At 42.0% G+C, this 18,170-nt stretch overlaps 1 protein-coding gene across 5 annotated transcripts in view; it reads left to right on the top strand.

Annotated features, from left to right (window-relative positions):
• The window catches only part of LOC115169838 (ephrin type-B receptor 1), a 394,957-nt gene that overhangs the window by 263,759 nt on the left and 113,028 nt on the right, over window positions 1-18,170 (top strand). For 4 of the 5 annotated variants that reach the window (XM_029725850.1, XM_029725847.1, XM_029725849.1 and 1 more), the window contains exon 5: window positions 15,631-15,966. The exons of the other annotated variant lie outside the window; for it this stretch is intronic. In XM_029725850.1, the coding sequence (XP_029581710.1) occupies window positions 15,631-15,966 (336 nt within the window). The remainder of the gene's footprint in view (window positions 1-15,630; window positions 15,967-18,170) is intronic. 5 annotated transcript variants of the gene reach the window in all.

Here is an 18,170-nt window from a genome sequence, read left to right as displayed (position 1 = left end):
GCAACTTTTTTTCTAAGAGTGTTCTCTGCTATGGCCTACAGTATGGGACATGCAGAGATATTCAGAGGAAGATTATATAGTGTGGTATAGCCAATGTGGAAAAAGGCAGGGATGTGGTTCGAGACATGCAGGGATGTAATTTACCATGTTTTGAAGCTTGATGTGTAGGTACAATCGTTTGGATTCAATGACATGCAGGGGTATTGGAATGCATGGTATCAGCACAAATAGAGAGACAGACAGGGAGACAGAGGAAAATACAGAAAGGATTCCAGTACACTCATTACATTCTTGGCCTACACCACAATGGCTTGGTGTCCTGTGGCTCCAGTCTCATCTTACAACTGTGGCCAAGCTTCCGGATGCTTCCTTGATCTCTGTCGCACACTGTCTGGACCTCAGGCCACAAATCCATATCATTCTACACGGAAGCTCTGTATCCATTGGCACTTTGAAGTCAACCCAGGTTTGGCTGGCCTTGGTGGGCTAGCTCGAATTGCGTTCTCACTGCCTACAGAAATTAGAAATGATGTAATGTTGCTAGGTAGCCAATATGTGACTGTGCAGCTGGCTTCGCTAATGTTGCTAGCAAGCAAGATGTTGAAGAATTTAATTTACCCTCACCGTGCTGTAACTAACGTTACCCCATACTCCTGCCAGTGCCAGCCAGACACAGAGTGATGTATTTAGCTTGCTAACGTTAGCTAGGTAGCTAAATGGTTAGCGTCATTTCTAGCATAACAGGCTAGCTAGCTACCTTAATTCTTACCTTGCTTGCCATTGCATTGACTATTAGCTAGCTAGCTAGCCAAGCAAACCAGATGACAGGTTTGATATTATGTAGCTTTCAGAACGTCCTCACATTAGCTAGCTAACGTTAGATAGCTAGCTTGTTTCAACTCTGATTTGCAAGCTAACATTAAGTAGTTAGCATTCGAGGGCTGACTGTTCTCATAAAAGTTTATTGTGTAGTGCAAAAATGAATGAATGATCTAGATATGGTGGTAACCCAGCTAGCAATGAGGAATCGGCTGAGAAGCGGCCGTCTTCCGGGAGGACGGAACTGATTGAATCGGCCCGGAATCGGGTGTTGGACTCGGCCCGGAATCAAAACGAATGACTGCCCAGAATCGGCCCAAGTACATTGGGCCATTTCCGTCTACTAGAATTCAGCCAACTTTGCCGGTATCTTACCAGAATCCCCCCAGAAGCAGCCTGATGCAAATTTAAATAAAAGTATACAAAATTACCTGATTTAGTCATTTTAAATATTACTATTATACATTTTCTACATACAAATTATTTAAAAAAAAAACATTTTGTGTCGGAGGAAACACCATACACCTGGTGACCGTGTCAGCTTGTATGCGTCTGGCCCGCAACAGGAGTCGCTACAGCGCGATGGAACAAGCATTTTTAATGCTTATCAATTGCCTTGCACAAAGTATCAAAATACTAAAATACTACACAGGGCTCTTAAAGAATTTAATTTAAATGTTAATTGTATTTTTTGATCACAGAAACAATGAGAAAATATGGAAAAATAAATAATGAAATGTTAATTATATAAAGCAGCCCGTGTAATCATCTGCCATAGAGTAGCCCCAATCGGCCCGAGCCCCAAGTATTACATTTGGGCCAGATAACTCACACCGGAATCGGCCTGACCCCCAAGTAATATATACATTTGGTCCAGATAACTCTCACCGGATTTGGCCCGAGCCCCAAGTAATACAATTGGGCCAGATAACTCACACCGGAATCGGCCCCAGCTCAAACCCCGCAACCTAGCCATAAGTAATATTGCCTAAGGCAGCCCAGACTCGAGCTACATGACGTCGGCCGAGTCTGACTCTCAGCCGAGTGCCCAGACACTCAGACGGAATCGTCCCAGATCTATTGTGCCAGCTGGGAATTTGTGTGATGTCTGACTACTGCTTGTTCATTTGCTAGCTAACAGCAACAAGCCCAGATGAGCCAGCTAAACATTGCGTCAGCATCCAGCAGTGATCAGCTGGTGGTTGCATACAATAGTAATGGCAACACCAGACTGAATTCTAATCAAGCTGAATCCAGTTGTGAAGCTGGGCTGCGCTGGCACGGGTTTCCCTCGATCCAGCTCGAATTTTAGAATTCCATTTGAGCCAGCTCGAATTTGACCCTAATTTGGCCCTAATTTTAAGTGCCAGTGGAAATGGGGCTTAAAAGAACAGGCTGAGAGAGATATTTTCTCAGGCTTGTCGCTTTTCTAATTTGTACCCTTTATCCTGTTCTCCTGTGCTCGTTTTCACTTTATCTTCTCCTTTAATTCTCTCCCTCACACGTTTTCATGTGTTTTACTTGTCATGTTCTTCTTTTTTCCTTCGTTCTTCTCTCCTCTCATTCTCTCTCCTTCTCCTTGCTCTTTTTCCTCCTTTTCTCCTTTTCTTTTTCTCTCATTCTATCCTTAACTCCTCTCCTTTTTTTCACTTTCCCTCCTCTTCCTCCTTTTCCCCTCTTCCTCCTTCCTTCATCTTTCTCCTTCTCTCCCCCTCTCCTTCTGCAGTGGTAAAGTAAGCTGCTGGCTCTGCCAGTAATGCACCAGTCAACAGAGCTAAGCCAGTGTAATTGCCTGGTCTAATCCCTCTGCCTGCACTGTTGCCTGGCTGCAGAGAGAGAGAAAGATATGGTGCTCCGCATTAATGTGTAGAATAGCAGGAAATCAGCTCCAAAACAGCAACATTTTCTCTCATGGCACAATGTGTAAAATAGCATTAGATTAGCTAGAAAACTGAAAATGTTTTGCTCTGACCTTGCGGGGGGGCCCCGCGAAACTGCACTACGCCACTAACACACACACACACACACACACACACACACACACACACACACACACACACACACACACACACACACACACACACACACACACACACACACACACACACATACACATACACATACACACAGACACAGACACATACACATACACATACACATACACACAGACACAGATCTCAGACACACACAGACTCAGACACAGGTAGTACTGGCCCTGTTAAATGAGATTCTACTTCACTAAATCTTCTGAGCTCCCTTGTTAGGCTCTGATATTTCAGCTCTTGTCCATCAAGCAGTCCAGCTTCCTTCTGTGGGTCTTTGACTTTTCATGTGATTGATATGGTGGCACATGTGCTCTCTAGTGCAAAGCTTAGGTCTCGTAGTGTCTGCCCAGAGCAGAGCATTGGTGTGAAGTGATTGACATGATGGGTTTCTCGAGTGCAGATATTTCTGACTAATTGATGGATAGTGTGTAGCATTTGTGAATAAAACCTATAAATTAGGGCTGTGACGTTCTTGGAATTTCAGGTTACGGTAATTGGCCAGGCCAATGTAGATGGTCATGACATAACCGGTCAGGGGAGGGTAGGAGGGAGGGGTCACAATTCTGTTTGTACACCTGGATGGATATGCTTCTTAATAAAAACATACTTGAAACAAGCCCTTATACTTAGTTATTACCATGGTATTTCATTTTTATTCCGCATATTACTTAAATATTAATCAACAAATGAAGAAATGCCAGGTTGGAGAGGATCTGTGGCATTTTCGTATTGACACAACATTAACAGAGTCAAAATAAAGATACATTATATGCCTACCTTGTTCTTGTCTGCTGGCTTAAAAAAAAGACACAAAACCATTCAAACGAAGTCCGCAAAACGTCACAAACCCTGCTGCTGCTGTCATTCGATGGCATATTTTGACATATTTTCTTCAAAGAGAGGACACCATAATGAGAGAAATAATGTAGCCTAAGCTACTGAAAACAGGAATTTACAAGACTGAATCATGATTTGATTCTTATTAAAGAGATGGAGTCCAGACAGGCTACTTTAGTAAACTTTCTGAATGGACTTGCACAGTACCAGTCAAAAGTTTGGACACACCTACTCATTCCAGGGTTTTTCTTTATTTTTACTATTTTCTACATTGTAGAATAATAGTGAAGACATCAAAACTATGAAATAACCAAACAAGTGTTAAACAAATCTAAATATATTTTTGATTTTAGATTCTTCAAAGTAGCCACCCTTTGCCTTGATGACAGCTTTGCACACTCTTGGCATTCTCTCATCCAGCTTCATGAGGTAGTCACCTGGGATGCATTTCAATTAACAGGTGTGCCTTGTTAAAAGTTAAATTGTGGAATTTCTTTCCTTCTTAATGCGTTTGAGAAAATCAGTTGTGTTGTGTCAAGGTAGGGGTGGTATAATGAAGATAGCCCTATTTGGTAAAAGACCAAGTCCATATTATGGCAAGAACAGCTCAAATAAGCAAAGAGAAATGACAGTCCATCATTACTTTAAGACATGAAGGTCAGTCCATGCAAAAAATGTCAAGAACTTTGAAAGTTTCTTCAAGTGCTGTCGCAAAAACCATCAAGCACTAAGATGAAACTGGCTCTCATGAGGACTGCTACAGGAAAAGAAGACCCAGACTTACCTCTGCTGCAGAGGATAAGTTCATTAGAGTTTGGGCGGCAGGTAGCCTAGTGGTTAGAGCATTGGACTAGAAACTGGAAGGTTGCAAGATCAAATCCCTGAGCTGACAAGGTAAAAATCTGTTGTTCTGCTCCTGAACAAGGCAGTTAACCCACTGTTCCTAGGCTGTCATTGAAAATAAGAATTTGTTCTTAGCTGACTTATCTAGTTAAATAAAGGTAAAATAAAACAGAAGTGTTACCAGCCTCAGAAATTGCAGCCCAAATAAATCCATTGCAGAGTTCAAGTAACAGACATATCTCAACATCAACTGTTCATAGGAGACTGTGTGAATCAGGCCTTCATGGCTGAATTGCTGCAACGAAACCACTACTCAAGGACACCAATAAAAAGAAGAGACTTGCTTGGGTCAAGAAATGTGAACAATGGTCATTAGACAGGTGGAAATATGTCCTTTGGTCTGATGAGTCCAAATTTGAGATTTTTGGTTCCAACCTCCGTGTCTTTGTGAACAGAGGATCTCCACATGTGTGGTTCCCATCGTGAAGCATGGAGGAGGAGGTGTGATGGTGACACTGTCACTGATTTATTTAGAATTCCAGGCACACTTAACCAGCATTGCTGAAGCCATTCAGTTGTACAACTGACTAGATATCCCCCTTTCCCCTTTCCCCTTTCCCCTTACCACAGCATTCTGCAGCGATAAACCATCCCATCTGGTTTGCACTTAGTGGGACTATAATTTGTTTTTCAACAGGACAATGACCCAAAACACACCTCCAGGCTGTGTAAGGGCTATTTGACCAAGAAGGAGAGTCATGGAGTGCTGCATCAGATGACCTGGCCTCCACAATCACCTGACCTCAACCCAATTGAGATGGTTTAGGATGAGTTGGACCACAGTGAAGGAAAAGCAGCCAAAAGTGCTCAGCATATGTGGGAACTCCATCAAGACGGTTGGAAAAGCATTCCTCATGAAGCTGGTTGAGAGAATGTCAAGTGTGCCAAGCTGTCATCAAGACAAAGGGTGGCTACTTTGAAGAATCTCAAATATAAAATATATTTTGATTTGTTTAACACTTTTATTTCATAGTTTTGATGTCCATACTATTATTCTACAATGTAGAAAATAGTAAAAATAAAGAAAAACCCTGGAATGAGTAGGTGTGTCCAAACTTCTGACTGGTACTGTACGGTAGGTCTATAGAGAGAATCAGTCAAACTCACACACGCAAACCCCCATAAAAGCACCCATCAGTCAAAGCCAACAGCGTATCAGACACAACAGCTAATATTTCTCCTTTTCTTAAAATTAATTGAAAAACCTATTCTGTAAGGACAGACGCTGGAAGATGAGAAGCAAGTACAGGGAGTGAATATTTAATAAATAACTGACATGAAACAAAACAAGGACAGCGTCTGGACAGGGAAACAAAATTACATTAATGCTGACACAGGGATCAAACTGAGGAACAGACAGATATAGAGGAAGCAATCAACAAAGCCTACCTTAGGCTTTCCTGAAAGTAGGCAATAAGATAGTGAAAGGATGAAGGGGACAGCTATGCTATAGTATGAAGATAAAATTGACAATCATTAAAATAGAAACAAATGTCCATAGCCAATTTATCAGCGACGCTGATTATCGTGGGGGAGAGTGTTGGAAAGATTTTTCAAATACTGTGAGGAGCTATTCTAATTTGAATGGATGTAAAAAAAATAATGACTTCGTTGACTGAGAAGCCCAGCTGTTCACTTTCCTAAATTTGACATTTGCGAGAAGCAGGCCAGGTACTTCTATGTGTGCTCAGGTGTGCGAACTCCTTCAACATTGACAGGACAGAGAAACCAGACACATGCTCATTGCTCACGTGGAGTCTGTAAATGATGGTATAAAATACACCAAAACTTTTTTCTCACAAATGTAGCAGGTTTTTAATACATGTATTAACATAAATGATTGTAACCAGGGATTAACGGTACATTTTGGGGGGGTCTCGTCTAGGGCAGCATATCGGCCAGGACCGGGCCTGATCAGCATTGATTAGTCTATAAATTAAGAAAAGATTCAGTATCAAATTATACCATGCCAAGTTGGAGAGGATTGGCACATTGTTCATTTGACACAACATTAGAGCATTATAGGACTCAGAGCCAGAACAACCTTGTCGACTGCTGTGGAATAATTAATGAATAGTCGGACACATCCAGCCATTTTTAGGAGAAGCCCGATTTATTTATTTACTAGCAAGCAATGAAAATGTGCATTGTATAAAATACACATCAAACTATTTTGTACTGAAGAGCCAAAGCCTATAGCGCTCTAGACCCCCGCTTCTAGCGATGAGCTGCTCCAGCATCAAAGGACAGTTGGAAAGAGGAGGAGATGTAGAAGGTTTAATAGACATACTAAGTTAGCAAAACAATTGCTTATAATCATTAGTGAACATTCTGGCTATTAGGTAAAGTTTATCTACATGAAAATAAGGAAGGAATATAGGCCTATTTAAACAGTTTTGGCAGTTTCTTTTTTACGATGGTCTTTATCCATAGCTGTCAGTTACAATTACCGTCACAGCCCTACCGTAAATGTACAAATATCTACCGTAAATGTACAAATATCTACTTGGAGAATTAAGATTCCTGAGTGGTTTAGTTCCCCCTCTGAAACAAGGCAGCTTTTCTTTCTTTATTCCCAAAATTCCCCAGTCAGTCTGCGCTCCAGATCTCCACACAAGGAGTTGTAGTGAGTCCCCGAGGAGCTGTTCCATATCGTAAAAACAAACACAGTGAAGGAAGCCCAGCGAAGCTCTGGGATTGGCTTAAAGGGCCCGGCTGAGTAAACAATGTGGCGGGCTGTTTATTTTGGGGGGGTGAATTGCTCTTGATATCAGCAGGCATCCCAGGGAGTAAAAACAGGGGCTGTGGCCTTTTGGGGCCCCGCCAAGATGTGTTTCCCTTTCTGCCATGCTGGTGGGCTATAGACATTACTGTTTAGATCCACCTGCTACACAGAATGCTCTATAGCTCATCAGTTAGATGGCAATGGTGGGGATGAATTTGACAGTGACACTACTGGGCACGCACACAGTACATACATACACGCACACACCCAACTCATACACGCACACGCACATACTCATACGCGCACAAACACACACACAGACTTTACACACACTATCCCAACCCACCCCAGCCCACACAAACTGTCACCCCACTGTCACAAACACTCCAACTAATCGAACACATTACTCTCAGTAACCAAAATGCTTGATGATCACGCAGTGGTCTTAATTGTGGCGGCTGACATGCAAGTAACAATCAAGGCTGACTAGTGTGGCTAAATGAATGCCAGGCCAGGAGCTCGGTAAGTAATGCACTCGACAAATTAAATCTCATGGCAAATTAAAACAGCCAAGGGCAGCTGTAATAGCCTGCAAATCACCGGTTAAGTGGCAGTCACATCGGATTTCTCCATCCTTCACTGCATAGGGGAATCTATTTATCTAGCAACCGAGATGAGATGCTCACACCTCACCTCTCACAGCCATTTTGTTTTGTTTTATGCCTACTTGAAAACAGACAGCACACAAGTATGCAAATATGTAAAACATGATGGACACCTTCCTAATATTTAGTTGCCCCCCCCCCTTTTACCCTCACAATAGTCTCAATCCACCGGGGCATGGACTCTACTAGGGATGCTGGCCCATGTTGACTCCAATGCTTCCCACAGTTGTGTGAAGTTGGCTGGATGTCCTTTGGGTGGTGACATATACACAATCCATGTCTCAATTGTCCCCAGGCTTAAAAATCCTTCTTTAAAACCTCTTGAGCGTCTCGTCCCGCAAGCGGGATCAACATCCAGCGAAAAACTCCTAGCGACATTAACATAACGAAATTTAATATATATATTTTTTCAAATATAGGACTGTCTCATATCGTTTTATAGATACACCTCTCCTGAATCGACCCACGTCGTCCGACATCAAAAAGGTTTTACAGGAAAAGCAAAACATTAGATTATGTTAGAGGAGTACATGGTAAAAGTAGCAACATAGCAATTTTCCGACCAACCACATGCATCACAAATAACCAAAAAACAGCTAAATGCAGCACTAACCTTTTACAAACTTCATCAGATGACACACCTAGGACATCATGTTACACAATGCATGCATTCTTTTGTTCAATAAAGTTCATATTTATATATAAAAACAGCATTTTACATTGGCACCTGACGTTGACTAACTATTTTCCCTCAAATGCATCCCGGGAAACAGTGCTACAATTTACTAAATTACTATTCGAAAACATTTTTAAAATGTAATATTGTCATTCTAAGATTTATAGATGAATATCTCTTGAAAGCACCTGTCATACCAGATTTAAAAATAACTTTACTGGGTAATCACACTTTGCGATAAAAGGGGATGCGATACTCAGAAAATTAGCTGGTAAACCTAGCTCGGCGCCATCTTGGAACAATCGCATATCACATCTAATCTTGTATACTATTGTCAATAATCCCTTACCTTTAGTTGTCTTCATCAGAAAGCACTTCCAGGAAGCCTAAGGTCCTCAACAAATGTATTTTCGGTCGAAAAAGTCCATCCTTTATGTTCCATTAGCTTGCTGTTGTTAGCGCGTCTGAAGGCTGTATCCAACTGCTCCGTCGGGCGCGGGACAGCAATTTCGAAAAATAACTTTTTTCCCTCATTTAGGTTCGTTCAAACATGTCAAACGTTGTATAACAATAATCTTCAGGGCCTGTTTCAACAAGAGAGCCAATAAGATTTGAGGGGGACGATTGTATTGTGTTTCAAAACGTTTCGAAAGGAGGGGGTAGACAGGGCCGCCGACGTCACAATGGTGATGGCCCTCCTACTGTGACCAATTTCCACAGCGTCTCATTCATTCAGTTTCGACAGTAGAAGGCTCAAAACACTTTGTAAAGACTGGGGACATCTAGTGGAAGCAATAGAAAGTGCTCAATGAACGATAGCTCACGGTGTGAATAATAGGCAAAGATGTGAAGTCGAGTCCACAATTCAGAATTCCACTTCCTGTTTCAATCGGTCTCGGGGTTTTGACTGCCATATGAGTTCTGTTATACTCACAGACACCATTCAAACAGTTTTAGAAACTTTAGGGTGTTTTCTATCCAGAGGTATTAATTATATGCATATCCTACCTTCTGAGTTTGATTAGTAGGCCGTTGAAAATGGGCACACATTTTTTTCAAAATGCGCTGTGGCGCCCCCTATCCCAGGGTAAGTCCAAGAGGTTAACTGTCACGTCCTGGCCAGTAAAAGGGGTTATTTGTCATTGTAGTTGGTCAGGGCGTGGCAGGGGGTGTTTGTTTTGTGTGGTTGGGTATTGTGGGTTTAGGTTCTAATTTTCTTATTTCTATGTTTATCTAGCTTTTCTAGTTCTATGTGAGTTTTGTCAATGATAATTGACAAAATAATAATTGGAGGCAGCTGGTTGTTGTTGTCTCTAATTGGAGGCCATATTTAGTTGTGCTTGTTTTCACTGGGTTTTGTGGGTGGTTGTTTCTAGTATAGTTTATGCACCTTACTGGACTGTTTTCGTCATTTGTTTTGTATTGATTAAGTGTTTTCTTTAATAAATAAGAGGATGAGCACTGTACCCGCTGCGTTTTGGTCCCCCTTCAACGACAAGTGTTACAGAACCACCCACCAAAGAAGGACCAAGCAGCGGAGGAAGGAGCAGCAAGAGAGCTATGTGGAGTCCTGGACATGGGAGGAGATCCTGGATGGTAAAGGACCATGGAGGCAGGCTGGGGAGTACCAGCGCCCGAAGGAGGAGCTGGAGGAAGCTAAGAGGGAATGACGGAGGTATGAGGCATTATATCCTCCATTTAAGGAGGTGAGGAGGCAGCCCCCCAAAAAATTGACCGGTGATGCAAGTTGCAGGCATCAGACCGCCGGTTAGGGTTCATGGCCCAGTGTATCCTGTTCCTGCTCCTCGTACTCTTCCTCCAGTGCGCCTGCCCAGCCCAGTGCGTCCTGTTCCTGCTCCTCGCACTAGCCCTGTGGTGCGGGTTACTAGTCTGGCGCCTCCTAAGCCCTAAGGGGTTTTTTGTCATTGTAGTTGGTCAGGGCGTGGCAGGGGATGTTTGTTTTGTGTGGTTGGGTATTGTGGGTTCAGGTTTTAATTTTCTTATTTCTATGTTTATCTAGCTTTTCTAGTTCTATGTGAGTTTTGTCAATGACCTCCAATTAGAGGCAGCTGGTTGTTGTTATCTCTAATTGGAGGCCATATTTAGTTGTGTTTGTTTTCACTGGGTTTTGTGGGTGGTTGTTTCTAGTATAGTCTATGCACCTTACTGGACTGTTTTCGTCATTTGTTTTGTATTGATTAAGTGTTTTCTTTAATAAATAAGAGGATGAACACTTTACCCGCTGCGTTTTGGTCCCCCTTCAACGACGAGTGTTACATTAACATGTCTCCTCCCCTTCATCTACACTGATTGAAGTGGATTTAACAGGTGACATCAATAAGAGATCATAGCTTTCACCTGGATTGTGTGTGTGTGATTTCATGTCATATGTATTTGTTCTATTAGCAGCACACACATGCATTATGTACACTGATGATCAAATGACACATCCACAGGATCATACAGATCAGTCTTCACGGCAGTATGTGTTGTGATGATTATAGTATATGTGTGTACGGTACAGTGTATGAGCTCTCTATGTGTGTGGTCGGAGTACAGCTGTTCTCTCCTCCTATGGCCTATTTCTGCAAACACAAACACTCCTCTATATATTTACTCTCTCTCATCTCACTATGTTATGTCTTTCTCTCTCTGTTTGTCTCGCTATCTCACTCTCTGGTTCTCTGTATGTCTCTCTGTATGTCTCTCTCTTTAGGTCTCTTTCTTTTCCTCACTCTCATACAGACACTCAAGTGCTCTAATGAATATGGTGCTTGTAAACCAGAGTTGTTGGTCTGGTTCTCACATGGGAGTCCTGATTATATGGCTTTGGGTAAAAGTGCCGGCTATCTGGAGAGGTGGTGTATTCCATCCTTTTTTCTTTCTCTCCTCTCTCTGTCCTCTCTGTGGAGGTCATGACCTCCCTGTCACTGACCCCTCAGTCGTCTCCATTGCGCTGGGCCAAGGTCGCCGTGGCAACACTGCCGATCCATCACCTCTGTGTGTTCTGCTGCTTTGTCCCAGCACCCCAGCGCTATCCCACGTGGCTTAGCCGAAACAATGATTAATTGTGGCTGTGTTGACAGAAGCAACTGCCTGCCCTCACCCCTCCACCATGGGAAACATAAAGGCTGTGTCCTAATACGCTTATACAGCTTCCTTCACTTGTTTCCTTTATTTTCAACTGTCTGACCTCATCCCCTCTAAGATGGGATCTACAAGGGATGTGTCCTAATACACCTATATGGCTTCCTTCACTTGTATCTGTTTTTTTTTTACCAGGATATGCTCAGACAATACATGTTCACACACCTTTTAAAATGCTGTAACACTAATACCGTATGCAAAACAATAAACTTTGATTTGATTGAAAAGAACTAGAGAGACTTCACATTGATTTATAAAAGACCTCAAGTCTAGCTAGTAGCTATAGTACTGCAGTCTCCCTCTCCTTACAGCCCCATTCGCTGGAGTGATGGTCTATAATTAGCATATAGAATAGCTGCTCGCTCAGCATTGGCATGTCCAGGAACATTCTTTAAGTGATGAAAACGCTTCCATCAACAGAACCGGACTCATAAAAACATTCCACTAATCAAAGTTTATCCAAGCCTTTTCTGCCCTCTGGGTGGATATGGAATATGCCAAGTTTTCCTCTCCTTGGCAAGTCAGACTCAGTCATGTCTGAAACGCTTGTGCCTGATTCACACCATAGGGCTGACATGTACTGCGCTGGCTCTGATGTTTTCCTTTCACGTTGCCCTCTCCAGCATGGTTCCAGCAGTTATGGTGGATGTGTAACCAGGCCAGCCAAATACAGCTTGGCTTGGGCCGGTTCTGTTTGGCTCAGAAGTGTGAAAAATGGTATAGCATTGTATATCCTACGAGAGGTCCATGATTTGTGTCATCTTGCTACTGTTTGTTAGTTTTATAAATCAGATACAGATAGAGTACCAGTCAACAGTCAAGGGTTTTTCTTTTTTTTTACTATTTTCTACATTGTAGAATAATAGTATAGACATCAAAACTATTAAATAACACATATGGAATCAGGTAGTAACCAAAAAAGTGTTAAAGAAATCAAAATATATTTTAAATTTGGGATTCTTCAAAGTAGCCACCCTTTTCCTTGATGACAGCTTTGCACACTCTTGGCATTCTCTCAACCATCTTCACCTGGAATGCTTTTCCAACAGTCTTGAAGGAGTTCCCACATATGCTGAGCACTTTTTGGCTGCTTTTCCTTCACTCTGCGGTCCAACTCATCCCAAACCATCTCAATTGGTTTGAGGTCCGGTGATTGTAGAGGCCAGGTCATCTGATGCAGCACTCCATCACTCTCCTTCTTGGTCAAATAGCCCTTACACAGCCTGGAGGTGTATTTTGGGTCATTGTCCTGATGAAAAGCAAATTATAGTCCCACTAACCAGATATGATGGCGTATCGCTGCAGAATGCTGTGGTACAGTGGCTTTCGAAAGTATTCACCCCCTTTGGCATTTTTCCTATTTTGTTGCCTTACAACCTGGAATAAAAATTTGTCTCATTTGATTTACACAACATGCCTACCACTTTGAAGATATTTTTGTGAAACATTTTTGTCAAACAAACAAGAAATAAGACAAAAAAACAGAAAACTTGAATGTGCATAACTATTCACCCCCCCAAGTCAATACTTTGTAGAGCCACCTTTTGCAGCAATTACAGCTGCAAGTCTCTTGGGGTATGTCTCTATAAGCTTGGCACATCTTGCCACTGGGATTATTTCTCAAGGCATAACTGCTCCAGCTCCTTCAAGTTGGATGGGTTCCGCTGGTTTACAGCAATCTTTATGTCATACCACATATTCTCAATTTGGATTGAGGTCTGGGCTTTGACTAGGCCATTCCAAGACATTTAAGTGTTTCCCCTTAAACCACTCGAGTGTTGCTTTAGCAGTATGCTCAGGGTCATTGTCCTGCTGAAAGGTGAACATCCGTCCCAGTCTCAAATCTCTGGAAGACTGAAACAGGTTTCCCTCAAGAATGTCCCTGTATTTAGCGCCATCCATCATTCCTTCTATTGTGACCAGTTTCCCAGTCCCTGCCAATGAAAAACATGAATTCAATGGATTTAATGGATTTAATGGTGCTCCGTGGGATGTTCAAAGTTTCTGATATTTTTTATAACCCAACCCTGATCTGTACTTCTCCACAACTTTGTCCCTGACCTGTTTGGAGAGCTCGTTGGTCTTCATGGTGTCGCTTGCTTGGTGGTGCCCCTTGCATAGTGGTGTTGCAGACTCTGGGGTCTTTCAGAATATATATATATATATACCAAGATCATGTGACAGATCATGTGACACTTAGATTGCACACAGGTGGACTTTATTTAACTAATTATATGACTTATGAAGGTAGTTTGTTTCACCAGATTTTATTTAGGGGCTTCATAGCGAAGGGGGGGAATCCATATGCACGCACCACTTTTCCATTTTTTACTTTTCCAGAATTTTTTTAAACAAGTCATTTTTTTTATTTCACTTCACCAATTTGGACTATTTTTGTGTATGTCCATTACATGAAATAAAAATAAATATCAATTTAAATTACAGGTTGTAATGCAACAAAATAGGAAAATCGCCAAGTGGGATGAATACGTTTGCAAGGCACTGTAGCCATGCTGGTTAAGTGTGCCTTGAATTCTAAATAAATCACTGACAGTGTCTCCAGCAAAGCACCCCCACCATCACACCTCCTCCTCCTTGCTTCACGGTGGGAACTACACATGCGGAGATCCTCTGTTCACCTACTCTGCGTCTCACAAAGACACATTGGTTGGAATCAAAAATTTCACATTTGGACTCATCAGACCAAAGGACAGATTTCCACCAGTCTAATGTTCATTGCTTATGTTTCTTGGCCCAAGCAAGTCTCGTCTTCTTATTGGTGTCCTTTAGTAGTGGTTTCTTTGCAGCAATTCGACCATGAAGTTGATGTTGAGATGTGTCTGTTACCTGAACTCTGTGAAGCATTTATTTGGGCTGTAATATGAGGTGCAGTTAACTTTAATGAACTTATCCTCTGCAGCAGAGATCACTCTGGGTCTTCCTTTCCTGTGGCATAACTCTGGGTCTTCCTTTCCTGTGGCCGTGCTCATGAGAGACAGTTTCATCATAGTGCTGTATGGTTTTTGCGACTGCACTTGAAGAAACGTTCAAAGTTGTTGAAATGTTTCATATTGATTGACCTTCATGTCTTTAAGTAATGATGGACTGTTGTTTCTCTATGCTTATTTGAGCTGTTCTTGCCATAATATGGACTTGGTCTTTTCCCAAATAGGGATATCTTCTATATACCACCTCTACCTTTTCTCAACACAACTGATTGAATTGAATGCATTAAAGAAGGAAACAAATTCCACAAATGAACTTCTAACAAGGCACACCTGTTAATTGAAATGCATTCCAGGTGACTACCCCATGAAGCTGGTTGAGAGAATGCCAAGAATATGCAAAGCTGTCTTAAAGGCAAAGGGAGATTCTTCTACTTTGAAGAATCTCAAGTATAAAATATATTTGATTTGTTTAACACTTTTATGGTTACTAAATTATTCCATATGTGTTATTTCATAGTTTTGATGTCTTCACTATTGTTCTACAATGTAGAAAATAGTAAAAATAAAGAAAAACCCTTGAATGAGTAGGTGTGTCCAAACTTTTGACTGGTACTGTATATCGTACAGACTAGAGTAATGTCCTTTAGAAACCTTTACACGAAAGCTACCCACTTGGCCATGTCTCTCTTGAAAACGAGTTTCTTTGAGATCTCAATGGGATCTACTGGTTAAATAATGGTTGAATAGAATACTGACAACCTTCTCATTGTGTTTGTCAATCTCAAGGCCTGTTGGCAAGAGATCCACTGAGATGTCAATGAGATAACCTGGTTAAATAAAGGTTCCTCTCTGTGTCTGTTTGTAGGCGTTCCCTCGGGCCCGCGGAACGTGATCTCCGTCGTGAACGAGACTTCGGTGATCCTGGAGTGGCACAGGCCCAGGGAGACGGGCGGTCGTGAGGATGTGGTCTACAACATCGTGTGTAAGAAGTGTCGTGCGGACCGCCGTACCTGCTCGCACTGCGACGACAACGTGGAGTTTGTGCCTCGGCAGCTTGGCCTGACAGAGACCAGGGTGTTCATCAGTAACCTGTGGGCTCACACGCTCTACAGCTTCGAGATACAGGCTGTAAATGGGGTCACCAACAAGAGCCCCTACCCTGCCCAGCACGTGTCTATAGACATCACCACCAACCAGGCTGGTAAGAGAATAGTGTGGGTGTGAGAGTTAGGGTTAGGGTTAGGGGAGTGTGTGTATGCATGTGGAGGGGATAGGGAAGATGACGATGATGCAGCAGCAACATTTTCATCATCTGTATACATTGTTGGTGTTTTCTGCTGTACCTGTGTCTCCTGTATGGTTTTCATATTTTATTCTACATTGCTCAGCACTAGTTAACACAGCATATTCTCTGTATTTTTGACTCCTGGCCTGTTGCTTCTCCTATCACAATCTGTGCTGGAGAGATGTCATTGTGCTGTACTGTGAATAATGACTTTAAGGATTGAAGTGATGGGGGCAGCTTACTCCAACTATACGAGAACTCACAAAGTGAAATATTGAAACGGTCTCTCTTCTTTGGTTTCATCACACTCTTTTCTCGTATCAAAGCAGTGGCCTGCTTGATAATTGAGTGTGTTGGGGGTTGGGGGATTTCCCCTTTGAAACATGGTGAAGTTAAAACCCTAAACCGAAGACATGGCATATTAGGATCTTTGGCGAGACCAGCATATGCATCCCTCTGCCCTATTTCTGCACCCTTTGTAGTTCCCCAGTTTTATTTACACATCAAACCCTGTGAAAAAAAGAGAAAATGCTGGTTTGCCTTTTGCTCTGTTCCACAAGAGAACATTCCAGAAATGCTTTCTTCTTAAAGGCCCAGTGCAGCCGTTTTTATTTCAATATCAAATAATTTCTGTTTAACAATTAAGTACCTTACTGTGATTGCTCTAAATTAAAATGGCCAAAAAGAAACAAAAATAGCTTCTAAGCAAGAACTATATCTGATGCAATAATTTAGCTGGGATTGTCTGAGTGGGGAGGGGAAAACTGGAAACTAGCTGTTAATGGCAGAGAGGTTTGGAACTCTCTTTCTTATTGGCCTGTTAACTGCCTGGTGATGTCACCAGGCCAAAACTCCATCCCACCAAAACAGGCTGAAAATTCATGTGGTCTTTTCAAACATCTAAAAGGGGATTTTCATAATTTTCACAATTTCACAGTATTATTCCTTTATTTCTTTTTATATTTTTTATATTTTATTGTACTTTTATTATTAGTATTATTCCGTCAATAGAGTGTGGACTGCACTGGGCCTTTAAGCATTGGTAGCAAGCCTAAAGTAAATACATCTGACTGGCAAAAAGCACACGTTTTTTATATAACGTCTTTTCTACTCAATCTTCTGAAGGTTGCGACAGCATTGAAGCAGCGGCATGGTTTGTCAGAGGTTTTTGTTGTTTGCAGTCTTCTGTTTTTAATGACGCTTTGTTTTCGGCGAGCAGCAATACGGCTTCTCCCTTCATGGCAAAAACCTTGAAACATAACGTATTTAATCCTGGGTGAAATACCTATAGAGGTTTGTTTTTATAGGGCTGAACAGGGCCAGTATTCACAAATCATCTCAGGAGTGTGATCTAGGATCAGGTCCCTCCTCTTACTCATTGTGATTTAAAAGCAAAACCGAAATCAGCACTTCTTTTCTTAGATCCTTTGTGAATACAGGCCCAGGCCAATTCTCTGCTATTCGCTGTGTCTTGGCAACAGTGCTGTAGCTCTTACAGAACAGGCAGTGAGACAAGAAGGGGTCGTGTTTAGTACTACATAATGACCATACAGACTCCTCTGTCAAAGATATTAGCCCACGATTAGGGTAGCCTGAACCAAGCCAGAGAGTTGGACGGCCGCCTCCTCATCCCTCTCTTTCACTCTCTCTCTCTGTCTCTCTCTTTTTTTTCTCACATCCGAAGACTCTCTGTCTCTCTCCAACTCCCTTGCTTTCTTTTTTTCTTGCATCCCTCCCTCCCTCCCTCGATCTCTCTCTGGTGACGGAATATGAATTCTGCCACTGGAAATTACAGCTCGGTCCTTTTCCTACAGTGTTCTTCATGCTCCCGTGGAGTTCCATCATGTACATAGTGCCAATTATCAAGGGACCACGAGCACAAACTACTGACCAAGTGGAAAATGTAAATGATACACATTACATTTAACTGTGTTTACTAGTATGAGAGGGACCTCAGTCTGTCCATTACATGGAGTGTAGTGGTGTATTGCAGATATGCTGTTTTCGAGTGGTCATTTTGTCGGTCTGTGCCATATTACAGTTTTGTACTGTAACTTTTCTGGGACTTTTCTGTGTTTTAACATATTGAACAACTTCTGGTACTTACTACTCTACAAACT

The sequence above is a fragment of the Salmo trutta genome, chromosome 31 (genome assembly GCF_901001165.1).
Source record: "Salmo trutta chromosome 31, fSalTru1.1, whole genome shotgun sequence".
In the NCBI taxonomy this organism is placed as follows: Eukaryota; Metazoa; Chordata; class Actinopteri; order Salmoniformes; family Salmonidae; genus Salmo; species Salmo trutta.
The sequence above is the reverse complement of the archived record's forward strand: the minus strand, read 5'-3'. Positions and strand labels throughout refer to the sequence as shown.